The 25,578-nt window shown below is 35.6% G+C and overlaps 1 protein-coding gene across 4 annotated transcripts in view; it reads right to left on the reverse strand.

The window, feature by feature from the left end:
- ct (homeobox protein, cut) overlaps positions 1–25,182 on the reverse strand; it is an 82,974-nt gene extending 57,792 nt beyond the window's left edge. For all 4 annotated transcript variants that reach the window (XM_086836644.1, XM_086836642.1, XM_086836643.1 and 1 more), the window contains exon 1: positions 23,473–25,182. In XM_086836644.1, coding sequence (XP_086692770.1) covers positions 23,473–23,595 — 123 coding nt within the window. In that variant the 5' untranslated portion in view covers positions 23,596–25,182. The remainder of the gene's footprint in view (positions 1–23,472) is intronic.
- Positions 25,183–25,578: the final 396 nt, after the last annotated feature.

A 25,578-nucleotide genomic window follows, 5' to 3' on the forward strand; every position in this document is an offset into this window, starting at 1 on the left:
TTGGCAACGCCTTTCGGGGCCCCACTTGTGATTGGTTTTCACCGCACACACATACACATACGCACACCATACACACATACATACATATATATAGCGTATGTATATAATGCCTAGGTTGGGAGGGGTGGGGAGCGTAAAGGAGATATATTCAGAGGGAGTAACAGTAGTTTGACCCCAAGTAACTCGACTTTTCCTAGAGCTGGGCAGATGAAACTTTAGATGGATCCTTAGCCAGGCTTAATGCCTCGAATTTAAGCCAAAAGGCGGCCATTGGGTGGCAAGATAATCGCAGATAAATATATATGAACATATGTAGGAGTAGGGGAGACTAATCCCTAGTATTTTACGAGGTTTTGAAGGTTGTAATTAAAATCAAGGCGTTTTTTATGGGATTTTAGGGGGGGGGTTTTAGTTCTAGCTGGCATTTATTAAACATTATTCATTTGTTTAAATCAAATTTAAATTGAAATTTTATTTGAAATTGAAATGGAAATTGAACTTGAAATTGAAAATGAAATTGAAAATGAAATTGAAAATGAAATTGAAATTGAAATTCAAATTGATTTGAAATTACAGTGATTATTATTAACTGTTCATATTTCAATTTAATTTTAAAAACTTGTTTAAGCCATCCTTAGTTAATTTTAAGCTCCGTTTATGTTTATTATTTATTAAGAAATAGAAACAAAATCTATACAATATTTCTTGGATTTATTTTAAGTTAATTGCCTTTTTTATGCTACAAATAATGTTTTTTTTTTGCAATATATAAAAAAAAAAAATATATAAAATATATATATAAAAATATACAAAATATAACATATAATAATTCATTATTAAAGCCTTACGATAATCAATATTATTTCTATTATATTTTATCTTAATCTATCCTAAAAAAGATGCAGAAATTATTTGAAACCCCTTAAAATATATATATATATATATTTTTAAATTTTAAAAGGTAGTTTTTCTAACTGCAAATTATATTTGGTTTTTTGGTATTTATTGTTTTTACAACAATATTTTTGCTTGTCAAATTATATATACTATTTTTACTTTTTTAAATATTTGTATAGAATTTTATTTAAAATTTGGTATATCAAAATGATTTAAGATTATTTTTTGCAAAGCTCGTTACTTCAACTCGCTAAGTTTACCCAGCGAGTGAGTGTTAAGCAAGCATCAATGATTCATTTCAGCTTTATCGCTACTCGCGATACCCAATATCGATCGTGAATCAGAGCAATGGCATGCAACAAGAGAGAAAGAGAGAGAGAGAGAGATCGTAATGCTGACGATATTGCAGCGTAAACGATATTTGCATCGCATCGTAACGGTATAATCGCATCGTATTGAACTCGTCAATTTTTATTATTTTTTTTTGTTGCTCTCGTCCGCCGCCTGTCCATTGGCCCCTCCGCCTGCCTAGTTCTTTCTCCCTTGCACCTCGCCTTCGTTTCGTTTCTTTTCTCGCCCCTCTTTTATTTTATATATATATATATATATTTTCTTTTTCGGTTCGCCTGTCGATAGCTGATACACACATGCGTGTGTGTGTGTGTGCGAGTGTGTGTGGAAACCAGTCAGGCGGAGCGAACGAATCATCGCCCGGTGGCCGTTCGGCGAGCGTGTGTGTGTGCGCCAGTCAATAACATCCAATCAGGTTTGTTAAAAATCTATCTATATATGATGTTCATGATGACGGCGACGCAGTCGATGTCCGCACACTCACACACACTCGCAGTCGTTGCCGCTGCCTGCCACCGTGCACGTGTGAGTGCGAGTGAGACCCCTCACGAGTGCAGCAGCAGCAGCAGCAGCAGCAGCAGGCGTGCTCCCCTTCCCGTTTCCACTGACTCTCTGTCGACGTCGCTGTCGACGACGGGCTCTTTCATTCATTTGCTCTGGGTTATCGAACACACATTGAACAACGGCATGCGAGTGTGCCTCTGTGTGTGTGTGTGTGTGTGTGTGTGCTGTCTTATCAGCTGCAGCGGCTCTCTCTCGCGAGCAGGCGCTCTCTCGCGCTCACCCGCTCTCTCTCTCTCTCTCAGTCGCTTTGGCAGTTTCACTCAATGATTCGCTTGGTATTGAGCCTTATTTTGAGTGCTCTCTCACTTGCTCACGGGATGCGGGCCCCCTCTCTCTCTTTCCCGCACCCAATGGCTCCAGAAAACAATTGTTGTTGTTGTTTTTGTTGTTGTTGCTGCAGTTTCTTGGCCCAAAACTTGCAGCTGCAATTCGCAAAAGAGAGTGTGAGAGAGAGAGGTGGAGGTAGAAGGAGTGCAAGAGAGACAGCAGCCAGAGGGAGGGAGAAGGAGTCAAAAGAGAGACAGAGAGAGAGAGAGAGAGAGTGATTTTTTTTCTTTTTTTCTTTTTGTTGCTTTTTTTTACTGATTGATTTTCCATAATATCCAACCCCAGGCAGCGAAGTCGGCAGCGGCAGCGCTGCGTATGGGTGTGTGTGTGAGTGAGTGTGCTTGTGTGCCTCTATATATGTGTGTGTGTGTGTGTGTATTGAACTCTTGGCCAATCGCAAAAATTTCCAATTGCGTACGATTTTCCAATCAAAATGGCACACAAAGAAAATCAACGATAATACGACAACCAACGTTGTGTGTGCGGCAGAGGGGATGCTCCTAAGCACACACACATATACACGTGTGTGTATGTTAAAATATATAAAATATAAAATATAATGTATATATATATATATATTTTTTTAATATTTTTTAGAAGCTCTTTAAGTAGTAAATCTTAAATTTTAAGAATATTAAACCTCCTTACTTTTATATATAGCCTTTGAAAATTTATATAAAACTGATATTACCTTTTATGAGGCAAGAAAACCTTTTATTTTTTATTTATACCTCAGCATATTGATATTAGTTTGAAATTTAAGCTTGCTTTTTACTATATATCTTTAAAGATATTATATTTTGTACTATAATATTTCTATATGTTATATTATATTATATACTACTTCTATACATCCTATATTTGCTTCTAGTGATTTAAGGAACCCTATATCATATCATAAAATACATTTTTATAACCAATATCATGGTATTATCTTTGTATTTCCCTATTATATTCAATTTTATCATATTAAGGAACCCTATATCATTTCATTTAGTTCATATATCCATTAGAATATCCTTGTATCTTTTTTATAATATAACTAATAAGGTTTCTGTATAATATTTTCCTTACTATATCATTTAATATAGTTCATTTACCTTATTTTAATGGGATTATGCTTACATTGTTCCAATAATTTTATCCAATATCCATTTAAAACCCGTTAAGTACTCACAATACTATATTTTATAGTAAATTATATCCCATATTTACTATATCTCAACTCTAAGCTCCTTGCTATATCCCCCTTATCCTCTAGTATATCCCTAAACCTCCTAGTTCCCTACCAAAAAACATATCCACAACTACTATCAACTCCATACTAAACTCAACCAATACTACCCATATCCCTCTCTGGCCCATAAAGGAGACCCCACCCCTAAAATTCCACGAACAAGGACCCAACCCCTATCCCCCCCCCCAATCCCTACCCCTCCCTTCACCCAGAAATATCATGAGGTCCGAGCGCAGCAAGTGCCGGCTCCTTGTGCGCATCTCTGACATATTTCCAATATCATTGGTCGATAAATACGGAGCAAAACGAATCGAAACGAAACGTACGAAAATGTAATGGACAGAGGGGGGAGGGGAGGGGGTCAGGGCTCGTACATAGATCCCTCCCAGGACTCACACACACACACATACCGAAGGACATTCGGGGCCAAAAAAAAAAAAACAGAAAAAACCGTATGGAGTAAAGTGGATGTGAAAGGACTCGCTTCGTTTGCCACTTTCTATATATATATATATATATATATCGAAATATATGTGTGTATATATATAAATCATGTATATACAAGCAGTGGTATATATTCACCACTTGTTGTTGTAATTGTTGTAAGTTTGTTGTTGTAATTGTTGTAAGCTTAATGTCGATTTGTAAGGGAAAATAATCTAGAATTCCTAGAGTTCAAGGACCCATCGAATGACATTTTTTCAAAGGGAATTTATGAGAATTATGATATATTCACAGTTTTATACTTAAGAAAATGGAATAACCAAGGAGATTACTATATAAAGGATCAAATAATAGTAAAATATTAATACCATTCTGTATTTAAAAAGGAGAATATTAATATTAAATACTAATATTCAAATTATATCTTTTTAGAAGCTGAGATAATAATATTCCAATCTTCTAGAAATGATTATAACTTATATCTTAGAAGGGAAATTATTAAAATCCCTCCTTATTCGAAAAGGGAAATTTTCTAACTTCAACTAAAATAAACCTATCTTTTGGTAATATTATTAATCTACCTAACTTAAAGTAACTTTTCCAAAAGACTTGAGAATTTTCCAAAGATTTTTTTACTGTCAATTCTTAAGCTGCAGCTATTTTGTGTTGCATCTTGGGTAAGGTCCTTTTGTTCCTTCCCAACATTTCCGATTACCAATTCCGATTGGTTTCCGATTGCCCGAGAGTCCTCCTCCACACGAAACACACACAAATCCCATCTTTTTATCCCCATGGCCATAAACGAAGTCTGCCAATACAAAAAGAAGGCGTTGTACTGAGAGTCAGTACCCCATTTTCCTCATCCTCATCCTCATCCTCATTTTCTGCAGAGGGATACCGGCAAGGTCTTGGCAAGGATGAGGCTGCCAGGGAGTCAGTGTCGACGCACTCAGAACAGCTCAGAACAGAACAGAACTGAACAGGACATGGACATGGACATGGACAGCCATGGAGAGCAGTGCCAGTGCAGGAGGCGTCGTCGTCGTCGTCGTCCTTCGTACGTATATTCGTAATAACGGAACAAGGGGGATTCACAGCCATTGAAAGGGACGGCAGGAGGCTCCTCTGCCGAGGAGGACTACAAACGATGATGATGACGAGGACGTTGAGGACGAAGGACGACGACAACGATGACTACGACGACTGCGACGACTACGACGACTACGACGACGACAATGTCCTTTCACATTTGTCGTTTTGCCCGAGACGATGGCTTCAGCTTTAGTCCCTGTCCCTGTCCCTCCCTTCATATCCTGTGTACTGTCTGTGTGTGTGTGTGTGCGAGGGGGTGGTGGCTGCTGCCTGGCATAAAAAAGTTTACTTGTCTGCGATGCTGTCTGCCCCAAACTGCTGCCAATTTTTATGCGCTCCCTACGTCTCTCTTTTTTATTTTTTCTGCTTTCTTCTTCCTTTTTTTTCTCGCTTTTCGCCGAGAACATAACCTCACTCTCCATGTATACACCCTACCACCTACCACCTGCCACCCTACATACACCCTACTCTTTTTTCGGCTGCTGCTTTATTTCATTTCATCTTCACTTTCGGGTTTCGTTTTCTTTCTTTCTTTCTGACGTGTATAGATTTTTGTTCGGTAGGGATGATTGCCAGGCCAAAAGGAGGGGGGCTTTGCCTGGAGGAGGAGCCCGTCGTACATTCCGATTCAAGGATATTTCCCGATATGTGTAAAAAAAAAAAAAAAAGAAGAGACCAGGCAAGGAGGAGAGAGAGATGGAGCCAGGAGCAGGCAACACAAAAAAAAGAAAGAAATAAAATAAAGAGAAGCTCGAAAGAAATAAAGGAATGGGAATGGGGAACAGGATGGGGAACGGAATGGGATGGGAATGGGAATGGGTGGACTTCGGGAGGTCCTAGGAGTCGAACATGCTCTCTCTTGCTCGCTCTCGTATGTGTGTAGGGGGGAGCTCCTGTTCTTGATTGCGCGCGTTAGCAGAAATGAAAATCGGGAGGAAAATATATATACAAAAAAAAATATATATATATATACAAAAACAACAAAAAGAAAACAAAATAAAAACGAGAGAAAAATGAAAGAAAAACGAAGTTGGAGAAGAAGAAGCAATCGCGGCATATAAGAAAAAAATAAAAATAAAAAGAAGAAAGTAAAGAAAAAATAAGGGAATTTATTTCTTTTGGAGCGCGCGCAGGATTTTTGCCATTTTTCTATATACCATCCATACATAGCTTTGTGTATATATATCTATATATCTATATATATGTATTTAGATATATAGATATTTGTGTGCATGCCATTATATACCATGAAGCACTTTTCTGAATAGCTTTGGCCCCGTGTACATGGCAATAAATTGCCCTCTGCCAGCGCTATTTGATGATTTTTAATACTCCCTATACCTATCCCCCTATCCCTATCCACTTCCTGGAAATCCAAACTCGTACTCCCCCCTAGAAACCCCCTAACTAACCTCACATAACTCGGTTACTTGAGTGGCTCTGAAGCCTGAGACTTGACTTAGGCTTAAGCACCTCTCACCAGTCGGTCCATCAATAATAACTGAGAATCTTTGGACTGGCTTAGTTAGAGTGTGTGTGTGAGTGTGCAGGAAGTTGCCTGTTGCAACTAACCTTTAGGAACTTGGGTTCTACAGGGGTTACAGTTTTGAATTTTGGTACAGTAATAGCTTTAATTTATATATTACATTGTATAAGAAAACTAGAAAAATTCCCACATAAGAAACCTTAATTATAACATGAAACAAAGCCAACTAACCTGTAGGAACTTGACTTCTTTAAAAGCTAAAGCTGTGAATTTTGGTACTAAAATAGTTTCAATTGATATAAAACATTTTATTAAAAAACTAAATTGATAGCTACTTGAGAATCGCTAATAAAAACAACTAACCCCAAGTAACTTGACTTTTGCTCTAGGTACAAAGTTCAAACTTGGCTTATACAAACCTTAACCAAAATCAATGAAATCGCCACATGCAAAGCCATTATAATTTGATTCAAACCTATATCAAAATCAACAAAGAAAAAACAAAAAGGCAACAAAATCAAATAGAGAAGCGAAGCCACATTTATGGCAATCGCAGAGCTTAAAACATCCGGTAGTTAAACAATCTTACAATGAGTATAAGCTTCAGCTAAGTTGACTTCAATTATCAAAGACTCGGTTTCGGTTTCGGTTTGGGTATGGGTTTGGGGAATGGGAATGAGAATGGATTGGGGGATTGTGTCTCGTCCGGCGGTCAGATAATAATCATTAGTATGATCAATTGCTAAGGCAGACCGAGGAGAGCAGAAAAAGTGTTGCGTTTAACTGGTAAATCAGTTCGAGACCCGAGACTCGGAGTCTTCGAGACTCGAAACTGAGATATGATGAGACTCAGAGATTCACGCCGGACGTTGGCAGCGGAAAGACACTTAATTGAATTCGATTTGATGACTGACTAGTAGCCACTATATCCACTATATCCACTACATGTCAATGTAGAACAAACGGAAGTCGCTCCAAAAAAAAAACACAACCAAACTAAATTGAAAGCAAGGCAAAGCCAGAGAGCTCAGCTTCAGTTCCAAAAAATATATATATAAAAATCAGAAGCGGGGCCCAACATTTTTATTGTTTCTACCCCCAGAGAGTGTGTGTGTGTGGGTAGATGCTCGCTTCCTGTCTTCATCATAAAAAATCAAAGTAATAATGCGTGTACTTTTGCGTTTGCCACTTTATAGATTTATTAGTTGGTAGTACTATTTGAAGAGGAGTCCCTCCCAAAGAACAACAACAACAACAATGTTTTTATGCTCAACGGAAATTCAAATTAAAAATTGAATGGGCATAAGGGAGATGATGATGATGATGCCTGTAGATGTAGATGATGCTGTATACATATATGCTGGTTCCTGCTCTTCACTACTCTAACCCCAGATGCATTTTCGCGCCCGCCTTTAATTTGATTTCTTTCAGTTGAATTTTGGATTTGCATAAGACACAGGAACAGAGACTCAGACTCAGACTCTGATCGAACATTATACTGAGTTGGTGGGGATCCTCCTTGGGTTGGTTTCGGGGTATTAAGTGCGCGGGCGTGCATATAAATCAAAATGCGGACTTATGTTTCTTCAACAATGAAATATGTGATTCAATGACTTCCTCCCAATTAAATGCTCTCTCCTCTCTCTTGCTGTCTATTTTTGGCTTCCTCAAGGAATATTACAGATCACATTTTCGGGGTGTAAAAGGTGTGCGTGTGTGTGCCACGGATCTGGCCATATATCATATCATATCATATGTATATATGTTTATATGCTAGTCTGCGACGAATTCAATGAGATGCGCTTTGGGCCTCAAGGAATACGAGGGAGTTATATGGTTTTAGGGATCGAGAAGGGGATCCCTCTAGATCTGGGAACCAAGGAGTCTGTGTGGGAAGTGTTATGTCCAACAGATGTTGTTCGATAAGTGCTACCAAAACAATAGCAAACTTCTCCCTCCCCCCTACTCACTACTACTTCTGTCTCATAAAAAACTATTAAGGCTGAGGGGAGTACTTAAAACAAATAAATAGCTGGCATTTCCTTTTGCATACAAACACACATTCCAATGAATTAAGGTGGTAAGAAAGGCTTGCTTAATATTTCTTAACTTGAACTTACTTCGATATTTCTTTAGATTTTTTAAGGGAAACATTTAAAGGTTGATTTGTACACATACCTGTAAATAAAGAAAAGAAAAGAAGAGTTTATATTAGTTTTGGGTTTATTTTGTATCAATAAATATAATAGTAAATAAGTTTATTAATGTTTTTTAATTTTTTCTGTTTCCCTTCACAAAAATTAAGATTTTTTCTGTGAAGGAATCATTTCCGACCCCATAAATCATATATATTCTTGATCAGCATTAAAAACCGAATCGATCTAGCCATCTCCGGAATAAAAAAAAAAAGTTTTAATTTTTTCAACATTTTTTTTCATAATTTTATTTAAGAAAAAAAGAAGAAAAAAATTTAAAATTTTTACATTTTGAATAGAGTATGCAGATTTATAAACCTATCAAAAACTAGCATGTAACTGCTTTCCGAATGAAAATTAAAGCTTTTTTATCTTAGTTATGAGTTTTTTACATTTTGGTTTTACGTAAAATTTGTGTGTAAAATTATATTTAATATCGATTAAAATATGGTATTATAATTTCAGTCAGAAGCTTAAAATGAAGTGAAGGAATCATTTCAGACCCCATAAATCATATATATTCTTGATCAGCATCGAAAGCCGAATCGATCTGCCCTCTTCGGCAGAAAAAAAAAAAATTTAAAATTTTTTGCACATTTTTTTCATAATTTTATTTAAGAAAAAAGGGGGAAAAAAATTTAAAATTTTTACATTTTGAATCGAGTATGCAGTTTTACTGACCTATCAAAAACTAGCATGGGGCCGCTTTCCGAATGAAAATTAAAGCTTTTTTGGCTGAGTTATGAGTTTTTTAAATTTTGATTTTTCGAGAAAAAGGTGCCATAAAAATTTCGATAAACATTGATTCAAAGAATGCAAACATTTTATGATAAGTTATGATCTATTTCCGATTTTATCCGATAATTCAATTGCAAACTTTGGCTTTGCTTTCTGGTTTTCCTTTACTATTTTATTTCAGTTTAATTTATATATATTTAATCTGATTCTATCTAATTTATTTACATAATAAGTGCTCTTACTACTCCCTTTTAACATACAATTTTCCCCTTTACAATTTAAAATACCTTTTAAAGTTCTGTTCGAGGCCTTGAGTGGAGTTTTCTTCTTCTATTTCACTTGAAGACTTTAAGCCAGCCCAACTGTTGCCACCCCAAAAAAGAGTGAAATGTTCTAATTAAAGCCAGCAGTAAAAAGGCACAAACAACACCAACAACAACAACACCAACAAGAACACCAACAACAACACACCAACACACAGAGAGAGAGAGAGGGCCAAAAACCAGACGGGGAAAATGTGCCAAGAGGCAACGGCAAATGCCGGGCGATGATGATGACGCCGTCGCTGTCGCTGTCGTCGTCGTCGGCAGTGAAAACTAACCTCAGACAACAAAACAATAACGAAAATTCTAAACAAGCCGACAACGACGTCGTCGTCGTCGTCAGCTGCTGGCCTGGCGAAAAACTAGCAAAAGAAATTAAATTTAAAGGAAAATGAGAACGTCCCGAAAAAAATAAAACACACACACAAAAATGAAAACATAGCCTAGTGTAAGGCGCCCATGGAGTAAATTAAACGCTCTTCTCTCTCTCTCTCTCTGAGTGTGTGTATGTGTGTGTGGCAGGCAAAGTAGCAAAATTAGTAGCAAAAAAGCAAAAAGCAGAAGCAGAAACGAAGCAAAAGACGAACAAGACATGGGAACTCAAAGGGGGGAAGGGAGAAAGACAACCTGGAGTTTTAGTGGAAAATGCGAAGGGCTTTTTCCCAAAGACAAGGAACTTTTGGCTTTGTACTAGTCTCGTTGTTGTTTGTTCTTGTTCTTGCTTTTTTTTTTCAAATATTTTTGTGTTTTTGTTTGTTGCTGTCTTAAACTTAGACCACGTCCTTGAGCTTCAATATGCCAGGATATACATATATAATCAGAGGGAGACACACACAGAGAGAGAGATAGAGAGAGAGAGAGCAAGTGTGTGGTTGAGCCTACATCTAAAAAGGCTCAGAGACAACTTTAAAGCCAAAAAGCAACAGCTTACAGGCACTAGGACATCAGCTAACTAGGCTAATTTTAGTTACAAATTCGTTTACTTAAATGAAAACCAATTAAAGACCTTTTAATGCTTTTAAGTACAGTTTCTGGAAAAAGTGTGACCATAAATTTGTATTTTAAACAAGTTAAGTCTTGTCATTGAGATAATAAATTTATATTAAGGATTAATACTATACCTTTATATATTCTATTTATTCTAACTAAACTAATTATATTATATTTATTTTTATATCTCTTCTAAAACTATTTCCTTAAAGACTTTACTGTTAAAAGCTAACTGTAAATACACACACTGAAACACTTTTAATTACGCACGTTTTGCGGTGGCGACAGAAAGAGATGGAGAGTGAGTGAAAGAGAGGTAGAGCGCCCACCCAAAGGCTGTGCGAAAGGGATGGGTGGCAGCTTCTGCTGCTTCTACTGCTGCTGCATGTGCGCGTCTCGGAAAATGCCGCATGAAACGCATGATTCTGCCAGCCGCCCCCCTTTTGGCACGCCCCCTTTGCTACTGCATTGGATGTGTCCTTGAAAGTTTTTGGCATAGTTTTTGGCTGGCACCAAAACACAGGCCAAAGCAGTTAATGCTCTCTAAAAACCTTCTATGCCGTGTGTGTTTGTGTGTGTGTGTGCGAGAGTGGAGGTTAATGACACAATTGGGGAATGAAATAAGCAGCTGGTCACACTGGGTTTGAGAGGACTAATAAAGCTAACATTACTTTTAAGGCAGAGTTTTGTAAAGCTAAAAAGCAAGCTTCAAAACCTGGTCACATTGACTGCTACAACAAGGCTATTGGCCACACTAAACCTCAGAGCAAATCCTTGATTTTAATAATTAAATCTAGTTAAATTTAACTTGTTGAACAAACAATAAAAACTATCAAACTATTAACCTAAAACCCTATGAATTCGGCCGAAAAGAAAAAATACTAACCGAAAAAAATCAAATTAAACACTCAAAAGACCCTTCGGCGGCCACTTAAGATTCATCAGAGTTTGACCCTCTCCGTATTGTTGGTTTTATGGAAGTTTGGCTTATCATAAGCCACCGATCTGGGCCAAGAGCATGATATGACAGAAATTATGGCTTCATAAACGGTTTACTCGAAGCGAAAAATCATAATAAATAAATAAATAAACACACACCATGCACTTACAAGAGGATTCAATAGAAATTTACCCAAAAAAAACACCCCGACTCTTAAACGGATGCCAAAAATGTTTGGCAATTAAGCGGGCAAAGTTTTTGGAACCCCCCAAAAAAAAACATTATATCATAATTAAAGGGAATACGAGTTATATATATATATATATATTTATATATGGATGTGCTTATCAGTGCTTGCCAATTATGAGACGGAGGGGGTGTAAAAAGGGAGATGGGTTCGGGTTCTTTTGCTTTTATGACCTCTTAAATATTTATGGATGCCCCGATACCGCAGCCAAATGAGCAAAACTATCATGGACATGGCCATTAAGTCAAAGAACGAACACTTCCCTTTCCCCCCTTCGGTGTTACTTCACCCGGGGAAAATAAAGAAAAAAGACACAAGGAAAAAACTATTTGAAATAAATTTTAACAAATTAACAGTGGCAAAACTAATCCCCTAAAAACATAACAATGGGCCAACGCCCACGCTGCATATATAGTATTGGCAATCACCATAAATTGTCACAACTGATATTCTAGACTATGGCGCTGAATACAGATATATATACTATATAGCTAGGTACTTATAGATATAGATATAGATACAATATATATAGCGAAAAAGTTATAAAATTTTATGACAAACTTTGCTTTCCTTTGTTTCGGTTCAGAAAAGACTTTCAATAAATTTTCAGTAAAAAAAAAGAGAGGAAATTATTATTAGGCGAGGTGTTTGAAAATTTATTTGCTTGGCCCAATCGAAATATTGTGAAATCAAAAAAACAAATAAATTAAATGTAGAATGTATATAGAAACCAGAAAAAAAAAATTATAGAAACGAGACACACACTCAGACTGAAGACAGAACAAAGCAATGCAATGCGCTCTAGTTCCCATCATCGAAGAATTAAAAGAATTGGCTTCTTCTGGTTCCCACCATGGAAGAAACTATGCCAAATTGTTGGAAAGAACTCGAAACCGAAAACCGAAAACCGAAAACCGAAAATTTCAAATTCTATTGATGTGTGTTGGATATTTTTATCAAAAAGTTCGAAGCTGATCAGATGATCCACACTTTGTCATGTGTCATGTCCCCAAAATGCTCTCGTTCCTCTCTGTTTCTCTTTGAAATCGAGAGCTATATACATACATATATATAAATTGATGTACATATATATATATTTAGTACAATATAATACCTTTTAATTTAATATGCAGCTGACGTGCTCTTCTCTCTCTGTCTCTGTGTGTTGTGTATATCGTTCGGGTTTTTCGGTTGAAAGAAAATAAAATAAATCGAAATGACAGATCATTAAAATTTACAACAACACTCCTCCCCGATACCCCGATACCCCAATACCCCATACCCGATACCGATTCCCGATCCCCCAGATATATATACATATATATATATATATATATATATGTACATTATACAGAAAGCGCAGCCACCGAGAGTTTATATTTTTGTCGTTGTCGATCAGTTTTTATGTCGTTCGATATGGCCAAGCAGCGAAAATTTTTTATTAGCCTCTTCATTTTCCCCAATGACGACGACGATGGCTGCCAACAAGTGCAATTTGATTTTATGCATCTACTCTATATATATATTAAGTATATTTATATGGAAATTGTGTGCTTTTTTGGGTTCCTTGTTCTTAGGGAATTCTTTGGGGAACAACAAAAAATTAGTAACAAACTGAGATGATTACAATTTGTAGACTTAAAATTATAACTAAATTATAAGAAGCTCAAATATTCTTGAAAGATCTTTAAAAAGCTTAAAATTAGTATAAATTCAAGCCCTTAGTTGTTTCCCTTTTTCTTTCCTTTATATTTCTTTTTAAATATTTCGTAGCTCTTTCCAAAAAATTTACCCCTCAAAACCCCAACATTTTCTCCCTACCAAAAAAAAAAACTCATAAATTAATATATGAAAATGTTTTTCCTTTTCTTCCCCCCCCATCACATTAAAAAGAAAACTGTTTCACGCCCCTACCGGAAAAATAGAGAAAAACCAAAAACCAAATCATCAATGAAAATGCATAATATTTACGCTCATAATTTTTGTCTAATATTTTCAACAGCTGACACGACACACACACACTCAGTGTGTGTGCTGTGTGTATAATTGACACTCAATTATTGCGAGGGATATATATCGGATATAGTAGGGCACACATTACGCTATGCCATTATCCAAGCTACTTAGCAACCGTTCAACTGCCACTTGTTGGAGGAGAATCCCACATTCTTTTATGTTTTTTGTTCTTTTTTTTTCCAAAAAGAAGAAACCAAACTAGCTAATAATACAACAACAAGAAGCCAAAGACCACTTGAGGCCACATATATATATATCTGTGTATATATATATATCTCTTGTAGAGTGGCACAAAAGATTTCCGCTGACAAAAACAGCAGCCAGCGTACAAAATCTCTTTCTTCTTTCAAGAAAACAAAAAAAAAACAAGAAGAGAAGAAAAATTGAAGCACGATTGATCACATTGATCGCTAGCTGCCAAGCTGAGTGTGTGTAAGTGTGTGTGAGTGTGTACGAGTGTGTGCTAGAGTGTGTATCTAAACAGACAAAGTATTTAGTAAAACACAAGCACCAACAAATATTCACAAGAAGAGCTGTCATTGCTACTGGTACTGCTGTGAGACACTGAAAGAAACATTTTTGAAAGAGCTTTAAAAGCATTTTTTAATTAGCCAAAAAATTATTTAAAAAAATTATATAATATTTACTTACTTTAATATAATTTTTTAGGTCAAAATACAACAATTTTTCAGTAGTTAATTAAGTAGTTATTAGGTATAACTAACTCAAAAATTTCCTGATGCCAAAACCTCACTTGAGAATTATAGTGCCAAGCAAGCACAAGTAGAAGCAACTCCTTTTGGGTTTTGAATTTTCTTAACTTTTGTTATACTATTCTTTAAGTTAAAAATTATACATTTTCCAGTAGTTTTTAATCTTTTAAATTAAACTTGTATGCTCCCAAAAATAATAATATAATATATTTGTTTATATAAATTTTATAATGTTATAAATATTTTACTTCCATTGTCCAAAAATATATTTTCCAGTAGGTTTAATCTTTTAAATTTAGCTTGTATGCTTCCAAAAATATTTGTTTATATAAATTATATAATTATATAATTTTTACTTTACTTGCATAATCCATGAATCTTTCTCTATTCCAAAAATTTTCTCAGTGCTTTCTAGTGATCTGCCCCCCCTGTCATTGTTCTTTTGTACATTTGCAGCTCTGATCTATATAATAATTCATATGTTTAAGCATTATTTTGGACACAACAACAAGAAAAACTGAAACTGAAGATGATCTTCTGGCACAGCTTGAGAAAAGCCGCGTCAGCAGCAAAAAAAAAATAAAAGAAGGGGGTCCAGAGTCTTTTCCAATCTTTTTCCAGTCTTCTCTATTCTTCCCAGCTCAAAAGTCTGTTCTGAGAGTTGTAAAGAAGCTTGAAATCAGAATTTTTCCGGGGGCGTTATTATTATCACAGCAAAAAGATCTTAAAATCGAACTCTTGAGTTATTTCTCAAGTATCTGCTTCTATCAATCGTTCAAGTTGCATTTCACAGGAAAAAACCACACAGAGATGAAAAACGATATGGTGGCAGCCAAAAAATAAAGAGGAAGAGTTACAAAAAATCGTGTGATCAATATATAAACTATACTAAACTAAACTATACTATACAATACTATATATACATATAGGAAGAAGTAAAAGGGAGCCCCGACAAGAAAAAGAATCTAAATATAGGGGAAGAGGAGCCCAGAGAAGCAGCCACATGTGCGCATTGTTTGTCACTGTGTTTTTCTCAGCCACCGTGCGGCAATAATTAAAAACATAAAAAAACGAACGAATGAACGAATGAACACTGGAACGAGGGACTGGAAAGGAAAGGGTATTTTGCCTACTTAATCATTGTCTGTGTGCGTGCAACATGCAGCAAGGCTGAGCGTTCCTTTACTTGATTTGATTTACGCCTGCCAATGCTTTATGATTGAGTGGGGGCCCCGGAGATAAAACGCATAAATGTGTTTTTATTTTACTCGAGAACGGGATCGGGATCGGGATCGGGATCGGAATCGGGATCGGGATCTCCCATATCTTCCATATGCCGCAGATATATATTCCCTCAGTTTTTCTTCTCTTCCCATTTTTTGTTTTGTAAAAAACATACATATGTATATATATTTTTACGTCTGTTGCCTTGCAATGAGGCGCAGCATTTTGTGGCAACTGCTGCACAGGCTAGAAAATGCAAAAAACTCATAACAGAAAGACAAAATATGCACAAAAAAATATATATGTATGTACATAAAAAATATGTTCTAAAAAATGTGAACTGAAAAATATGCTCTAATAAAATTTAGTTTAAAATATTTACTGAAAAAGTTATACTCCATAAATGATACTGAAAAAATGAACACTAAATGATATACTAAAACAAATATACTTTAAAACTAATACTCAAAAAAATATACTTTAAAATATCCACACTAAATATATGAGGAAAAAAATTATACACAAAAAATATGCATTACAAAATATACTCTAAAAAGAATACTCAAATAATATGCATTAAAAATTATACCCATAAAAGTAGCCCCAAAAAATTATACTCATAAAATGCTACCCAAAAAATTATACCCAAAAAAATTGTACCCATAAAATTACACACAAAAAATGCACACTAAAAATTTACCCAAAAAAAATTTAACCAAAAAAAATGTACCCAAAAAATTGAACCAAAAAAATATACCCAAAAAAAATCAAGAATTAAAACCCAGCTGTCCATAAAACTACACTATATAGAGAATATAGAAACGCAGAAGGGTCGGCATATAAAATTTCATTTGATTCGTTTTTTTCTCAATTTTTTTGTGGAATTATTCTGCTCAGCTCATTGAATAAATCAAACTCATTTGCATACCAACTGATAAATTATAGCGAAACAGGCCCGACAATTGACAAAACTAGCCCAGGGACAGAGGACAGAGGACAGAGGACAGGGGACAGGGAATAGGGCCGAAGCCAATCCAATCCAATCCAATCCCACCCCAGGATCAACCCTTCCTCCAGCTCTCAATCTCTCACTGTCTCACGGCAGGAGGGGAAAAAGAGCAACCACCCAGGCGAAAGGGTCAAACAGCAGCGACAAAGATTCCCCAATTCTTGAACCCGAGAAATCCCACAGAGAGAGTGAGAGAGAATTAATCGACAAGATGCAACCCGGGACCGGTTCTCCTTTAAACCTTCGAAAAGGGATTATAGTCAACCCTCGCTATATGTCCACATATATCATGCAAATCATAGGGAAACTTTCTATAACTCTAACAAATGAAATTAATTCGCTTAGGTTAACCAGAGAAAATTTTTTATAAAAACTTCAACTAGTTACAAATATCACAAATGAAAAAACCCTATAACATACTCAAAATTAACCCTCAAATCTCTATGGATTTTTATGAAAAATTAACACCAACTTTTAGGGTTTATAACAATATATGTATACCAAAAATCAGTCGCTTAAGTTGTTAAAATTTTATAATAATAAAGATTTTTCAAGCAAAAATCCAATACCGGAATCTTTTGGTTACAAATTTCTCATAATTAATTATATAAACAAAAAGTGATTTCGTGTTTTATTTTTTTTGTGCAACTATAAAGCTCAATCGAGCGTCTGTCGAATTCGCAGGAAAAAAGAACTGAATGACTGAGAATGAGACGGGGGAATTGAAAACTATATGTATGTTGTTGATTTAGCTTGAATCTAGATTCTACACATAGGTAAACACACATTCAGCAGCAGCGGCAGCAAAAGTTATGCCACATCAAATATTTCAATAACATCAAATTAAACATAAAACTGCAAAAGGCAGAAGGCATAGGGGGGGAAGAGAAGCGCGACTGCGAATGGTTTGCAAATGGTAACAAGCACTCAAAAGTCAAAGCGAATTAAATTCTAAACTAATTTTCATGTCGTGCCAAAAATAATAAAAAAAAAAAAATACATAAAGAACCATGCCAGACGGCAGACGGAATGCATATTGAAGAGCCGTCTTTTCCTTCTTTTTTTCTTTTTTGGGGGCGTTGTGGCGTGTGGGCGCAAAAGCCAACAACTTAATTAAGGCATCAATAAAAAAAATAATAATAATAAAGAAACGGAATATATATGCTGTAAAACTGTAAATGTAACTTGGCAAAAAAAAAATTTTTTGAGTTAAAAAGAATTCAGCTACAAGATCAAAAAAGGCTAATGGAGGAGCATCGGTATCCCGATCCTTTATCCCCTCCTGACTGCCAATAATGATGATTCCTTTTTAATGTCCTACTCCCCAGGCGTTGGTCATTAGCCTTAGCTTTAGCCTGCTTTTTATATTTTTACATTTTTTTTTTTTTTTAAGACATTCAGCATATCGATCACCACACAAAATGTTGCCAATATAAAACAAAGAAGAAAAAGAAAACCCCAAGGAGCAGCTCCTGCTCCTCTCTAGACTTGAAACTCATCATCATCACATCACATCACATCAGTTCGGTCAGTTTGGTTCTCGAAAAAGGGGCGTGCACAAAATGATATTTTATTCAATATCCTCAGAGTTTCTTCGACTGTGCTTCGCCCCTTAACGATTTGTCCTTTTCAAGCAAAAAGGAAATCAAATTGATGGACACCAAGAGAGGGGGAAGTGGAAAAAACGTTGACTGCCATTGATGGCGCACATGAGAAACCTGAAATTAAAAACTCATAAGATATCGACTGATATATTGAGCTGCACAAATTACTGACAACTGAAAGATGAAAGAGGTACCAGCGCGTTCACAAAGAGAGATTTTCAAGACAGGTTTCCTGTACCCCTTTTTTTTTCATCTTACTTTACTTTTCCTATATCCCTCCCGTGTACACAAATATATATATGATTGTATATATATGCATATAAAAAGACAATTAGTTGTTATTAAGTTGTACACAAAAGCCGTCGAATCTTTTCTTTTGCCGCTTCTTCAATTTTTTGGCATCGCCAGGCTGGCTTTTGTGAGACAGATGAAGACGAAGACGAAGGAAGGCTGATGTCTAGATGCGGAATTAATGATGCAATGACAATTGATGCACACCACGCAAAGCGCATTTAGCATTTATGATATTTATGCTCAATTAGTGTTAGACTCTCGTCGTTCCCCCGGTCTACGAAAGTGTGAAGTTTCAGCTGGATTTGATGGCTCCAGGCTGAGTTACATGAGGTTGCTCAGAAGATTTTCCCCCCAAATACTCATATATATTCATAGATTAGGTTATTTACGAAAAGTATGCAAAATTTCAGCTCGATTTGATGTCTAAAAGCTGAGTTACTTGAGGTTTCTGCGGAATACTATAATATAATAGCAGATATGAAAACTTAAGGATGACTTTCTTTTACAAATACTCTAGTATATTAACATTTTATATTATTTATAATAATTATGAAGAGTTTCAGCTCGATTTGACAGCTACAAGCTAAGTTACTTGAGGTTTCTGTGGAATACTATAATATAATAGCAGATATGAAGGCTTTGGGATCAGTATCTTTTACAAATACTTTAGTATATTTACATTTTATATAATTTATAATAAGTATGTAAAGTTTCAGCTCTACTTGATGTCTACAAGCTGAGTTACTTGAGGTTATTCTTTGGTAACTATAGTTAAAAACAGCTTAAACTCAACAATATTTGGTATACATATCTCATGATTTTCTGAACAAAATTATTGAAAAACTAATGAAAATTTGAAGTTGTATAAAAATTATAATCAATTGATTTCAAGTTCTTTGAGGTCACTCTCCCGGTTATTGGAAAAAAATCACCTAATTACAGTTTTGAATTGCGTTTCGATGATTAGTTAACCCAAGTTAGCTGGAGGACTTCAATTAGCTTCAATGGCTATTCATAATTAATGCCATATAAAAACCGGAAAATGTGTGGAGGGGAAACGACCAATGATCATAATAAAAATTGATCAACAGACACACACACACACACACACTCGGACTCTCACACAGTTCATGAACTCAATTTTTAATAATAATTTCCAAATGATTTTTTATTTCACATTATATTAGTTGTGTGTTGCGTGGCTCCGGATCGAGTTCGAGTTCAGCGATAGATCGGGCATCTCATTCCACCCCCACAAGCTTTTAATTGTTCGATTTTCATTTCGAATTCGTCTCGTTTCGTCGCGTTGTTATAGATACTTTTGCCAGAGATACAAAGATACAGCGCAGCTATGACTACTAGGCGCTGCGGATATTTCGGTCTGCTGCTGCTGCTGCTGCTTCTGTTGTGTTTTAATTTCCGTGCTGACAAATTAATTTAATTATATTAACATATCTTTCCAGCGATCGAACGATTGAACTGACTGAAATATGTGTATTTGTATCTGAGTGTGTGGGTGGTTGGTTGAATTCACTTCGAGTTGTCTCTGGGTCTTTGGTCTGTGATTCTTAATATTTAACCCCTTTATATTGTATATTTTTCGATTTATATATATATATAATATTATTATTGTGTGTGTGACTCATTAGCTTGGGGGGTGCTCTGTGCACTTAAAACGCTCAAAAATTATACGACACACGCCGATCCGTATCTATGTATCTCAGTATCTCAGTCAGTACATTTGTATCTTTGTATCTATGCTCTATGTATTTAAGGGCTTAGAGCGAGAGACACACAACCCCTTTTTTTTTGTGTCCACAGGCTGCTCATTTTCGGCGACGCCATCTTTGAAATTACAACAAAAAAAAAATTATAAACTTTATACCCTATAAACTATCAATGCTCCGTATCCGTATCTATGTATCTTTGTATCTGTGCATCTGCATCTGGTGGTGGCCTACCCTATATAACCGGTTTCAATTCGATTAAAACGGAACCCAAAGCGTCAAAAAATTAAAACCCAAAACTCGAATTTCTATCATCATTTTTTTTTTTTTGTTTTTTGTTTTTGTCAGCAAATGCATTTGGCAATTAGCTTTGTTTTGTTTTCTTTCCATTTTCCAGTTTTCCCCATCCCTGAGATCAGCAAAAATCATACTTCTAGTAATTATAGAAGCCAAAAAAGAAAATAAGAAACAAAAAACTTGGTTCGATGTTAATGGGTCAAGTTTATAGATTGCATTACCTGATGGTCTATACGGAAATTCAGTTTTTTTTCTTACTTCGTTCTATATTTAATGGTTAAAAAATAAGGGAAAAGAAAACTTTATGTTAATCAAGCACATTTCGATTTCGATTTGTGTCAATTTTTTTTGTGTATTGTTGTTCTTTTTCTCGTTCCAAGTAAATAAATAAATAAGCCAAGAAAGTATTTCATTTCATCGACACTCATTTGGACAGCTGTAGACGGCGTCTGCGGCTTTGTATTTCTTTAGTTTACTTAATAAACTTCTATTTTTGGTTTGCCAAATTCATAAAAATATATGCTACAAGAAAGTATTTATGGAACAAGGAGAGTCAAAAGCTCAAATATTGATTCATTGATTGCAATCGATCAAAAGTCGAAAGGGGTCTCTTCAAACGATCGTTAGCGAGTATTTATTATAAATCTAAAAAAATATAAAAGGAGGAGAAGAACCTCATATATCTTTAACCATCCTAACGAGTTCTGCGGCTTTTTGCTTTTTGACTTTTGTTGGGAATAACAAGAGATATATATATATATATATATGTATATCTTTATACCAGTTCTTGCTTAGTTTTATTAATTTTATAGGTGCATCAAAAATGGCTTGCATTTTACCGACGGCAAAAAAACTAATGCATTTTTCCACCTTGATTTTCCACCCTTCTCTGTGTGTCTTTTCAGGATCAATCGAAGAAGAAAAACTCCAATTAAAAATGCTTAGGCAATGCAACCTAATTAACTTGCTATATATATATATAGACTATATAGATATGAGTTGATATTTCCATGTCTGGTCTGGCTTTCTATATATATATATATTTTTTGTTTGGTTTTTTTAATGTTATTTTGCCGCCTTATTTGTTGAGAGTCTGGCATTTGGCCAAAGAAATTTTTGCAGCGTCGTCTGGAGGGGAAAAACCCCCTGCCGCCTACCGCCTGATTTTTCCAGCACCTCCACCTCCTCCTCCTCCCACACCACCTACTCCTCCTCCACCCACTCCTCTGTCTGACTCAGATCTTGTCTATAGCTTTTCCTATCTCAGTTATTCAAGCAATAAATTGTTCATTTACTATTTTGCTTGTTGCACTTTGCATTTTTTTACTTCTCCTTTTGTTTTGTAAACAAATTTTGTGCAAAAATCAATAATAAATAAATTAACAACAAGAAATTAGACAACAATAATGGGAGAAAGAGGGAGAGGGGAGGTGCTCCTCCAGCAGCAACAATAAAAACACATTTGCCGTAGACACGCAAACTCAATTAGTTAACTTAACTAAAGTTAAGTTAAGCAGTTACCGTGGGGGCGGGTCGAAAGGGGGTAAGGGGGTGGTGGTGTTATTGTTTTTGTCAGTTGTGGGAGTTGGATATAAGATCGCACTGAATATATAAATATATATATATATCTATTTTTTAGGGAAATAACATTAGCTCTAGTTTTGAACAGATTTCAAGCATTTTTAAGGCTTGATTTCAGGTTGGGAATTAATGTTTAATTAGTAAACATTAGGATTTGGGAATATGTATTTATTTTTAATACACATTCAAGTTATTGTATCAATTAACAATTTATTTATTTGGTTAATAAATAAAAAGCTCTTGCAAAGAATTGTAAATAGTTTAAGAAACTATTACTTAAAGGTGTAAGTTTATATTTAATTTATAACAAAACACCAGCAGGACTTTCGTTGTAACATTTTTCTAATTTATAAAACCTCTTATATAAATCTATAAAATTGAGAAACTAATATTTAATTTCCTATTTATTTCTTTAATTATTTTTGTTATAATTTATTAAAGGTTCTTAATTTATTAAGGCTTTTTTATGTTGCATAAAAATTTACTATTTCATTCTTTCCTAAACAATATATATTTATTTCTTTTATAAAATAAATACACATTTAGACATTTGTTTTAAAATGCTTCCAGATATAAATAAGAATCACTTTGATTTAATTTTCAAATATTTTCACTTGTAAATAAAATCACTTGAAAATTTGTTTAACAAACTTTCTGTCCAAGAAAAACCTTCTTAAGTTCCCTAAATTAGTTTTACCTTTTCCATAACAAAAGCACATTTATTTCTTTTACAAAATAAATATACATTTGAAAATTGATTTATAATTTATATTCTTTGCACTTGTTAATAAATTCATAAATCACTTTATTTAGATTTCTTTCCTTTCATAAAATAACATGTCACCTTTCTAATTAAGTTCACTTTAACTTTTCCCACACAACTTCTTATAAGCACTTTATGGGTTTCCCTTACAATCAGATCATATATATATATAGATATATTTCTCTGTTGTTTTGTTTATAAACACTGAGCATTTCATTCATTTAAAATTCACCAAGAGACGAAAACCCCGCCCTGTTAAATGCCAAAGAAGACATCGGGGGAAAAATTCCAAGATTTTCTGGCATGCGGAGTGCCACTTTGGGTTGTGAGTTATCCACAAAAATATTGTGTAGTTTTGCTTTCTTTCCATTGGAGAACACATTTTGGGTGTTTTTGTTGGATGCTTTGCTTACCTGTTGCCAAAATTGTGCCAATAAATAAATTTGCTCCTTTTTGAAAAACCAATCGTTGATTGATTGAACAGCCGTCAGATCCATATCGGCTGTCCCAGCGGCTTGTGGCAATGTTGGCTGCATTCGTGGGCTTTGCTTTCTTCAGTTTTCTTCTCAGTCAGTTTGTTGTTGTTGTTGTTGTTGTTGATTGTTGTTGTATCTTGTTGTTGTTGTTTTGTTTTTTAGCCAATAATATTATTGCCAATATTCGATTGGCTAAGGCCTGGCATTTGGTTAAAACACACACTCCTTCCTGCTTTTGCTTGTTAGTTTTCGATTTTAGTTTTAGTTTTGATCTCTGTACTTTGTTCTTTTTCTTTTTTTTTTGGAAGTTAGTTTCGTTTTAGTTTTGGTTTTAGTTATAGTTTTAGCTTTTCGTTTGTTAGTGGTTTCTTTGTCACTGTTTTGTCATCACATTTACACCTTAAGTATTCTATTTGTTACTGTTGCTTTTACGTGCCCAAAAAAATTCATAAAATACATAAATAAGCCAATTTCCTTTTTCCTTTTTTTTTTTAACTTGTATTAATTCTTTTTTATAGAATTCTTCTGCCTTTGTTGTTGTTGTTGTTATTGTTGAATTAAAGGTGTGGTTTTTGATTTGTTGTTGGAGTTTGATTTGGTTTTGGAGTTATCGTTGTTGTTGTTGTTGAATGTGTTGTTGGATTGGGATTTGTTGTTGTTGTTGAATGGTGATGGGTGTTGTTGTTGTTGATGATGTGGTTGTAGTTGTGTGTGAATTTCAAGCCATCGATGTTGTTGTTGTTGTTGATGATGTTTATGTTGTAGTTGTTGCTTATTTTGCACATGTTTCAGCTGGTCGCATTTGTTGTTGCTGTTGCTGAGGTTGTTGTTGTTGTTGTTGTTGTTGTTGTTTACACTTGTCACCAATACACGCGCACATTTTTCGGTTTTAACAACAAAAAATCACTTGAAAAAAAATGCAGCGAAAAGCGTTCATTCCTTGTGTCCTTTTCTTTCTTTGTTTCTTTTATTTATTTATTTATTATAATTTTTCGTGATTTCTGTGTTTCGGAGGAATTTCTTGGATTTAATTAATTATAATTAGCGATTATAATTGATTATTGATTATATTTATGATTTTTGTTTTATTGGTGATCACACCGCGAAGAAACTAACACACAAATCGCGTCGCACACACATCGCACACACTCAGCCGCGCCAAGAACACACACCATACGCAGCGCACACCACACACAATACTACCGGGAAAATAACGGGCAGGTTATAGGAAGTAAGTAAGGAAGGAGAGCGCGAAGAAGTAGGCGGCTAAGCGGCGTGTGCGATATTATTATTTCTCAAATCTCTGGGCCTTCTTTTTCTTTCTTTTTTGGGGGGCTCTAGCTCTGGCTCTGGCTCTGGCTCTGGGGCTCGAACTCTCGGACGTCTCGTCTCGTCTCGTCTCGTGTCTCGTCTCGTCTCTCACACGGGGCGACGTGTTCAGTCACGAATGCTGTTGATGACTGAACAAATCGAACCCTAACGAAGCGCCGACAACCCTGCACAACGGCGTTTGCTGCTGCTGCCTCACACACACACACACACGCACACACGCACTCATACACTGGCTCCCTCGCTCGCTCGCTCACTCGCTTGCTGCGCTGCTGCTGCTGCTGCTGCTGTTGCTGCTGCTGTTGCTCGATGGTTCTGCTGCCGACAAGCCGAGCCGAAGCCAACACGAGCGCCCAGAGTCAGAGCAGGAGCGAGTGAGAGAGAGGCAGAGTGAGAGAGCGAGCGAATGAGTGAGTGTGCGAGAGAGTAAGGAGGGGGGCGCCATCAGGGGAAAAAAGACTCACTCAATTTCTCAGCGGCGCTGCCACTGCTTTAGATTTCTTCAATAGATTTTGATTTTTCCCAGCTCGTTTCTTATTTTTCCCCATTTGTTTGTATTTTTTTTTTTTATATTCTGCTTCTTTTTTTCGGTTTTTTTTTTGAGTATTTTTCTGCGCCGCCGCTGTCAGAGTTGCATGTATTGAAATTCATTCATTCAAGGTACTCGCATTCGCACTCGCTCGCACGCTCGCCTTTTTTCTTATTGGGAACAAC

This window comes from Drosophila serrata, unplaced genomic scaffold (assembly GCF_035046125.1).
Source record: "Drosophila serrata isolate PLE 108 unplaced genomic scaffold, ASM3504612v1 contig_292, whole genome shotgun sequence".
Classification (NCBI taxonomy): Eukaryota; Metazoa; Arthropoda; class Insecta; order Diptera; family Drosophilidae; genus Drosophila; species Drosophila serrata.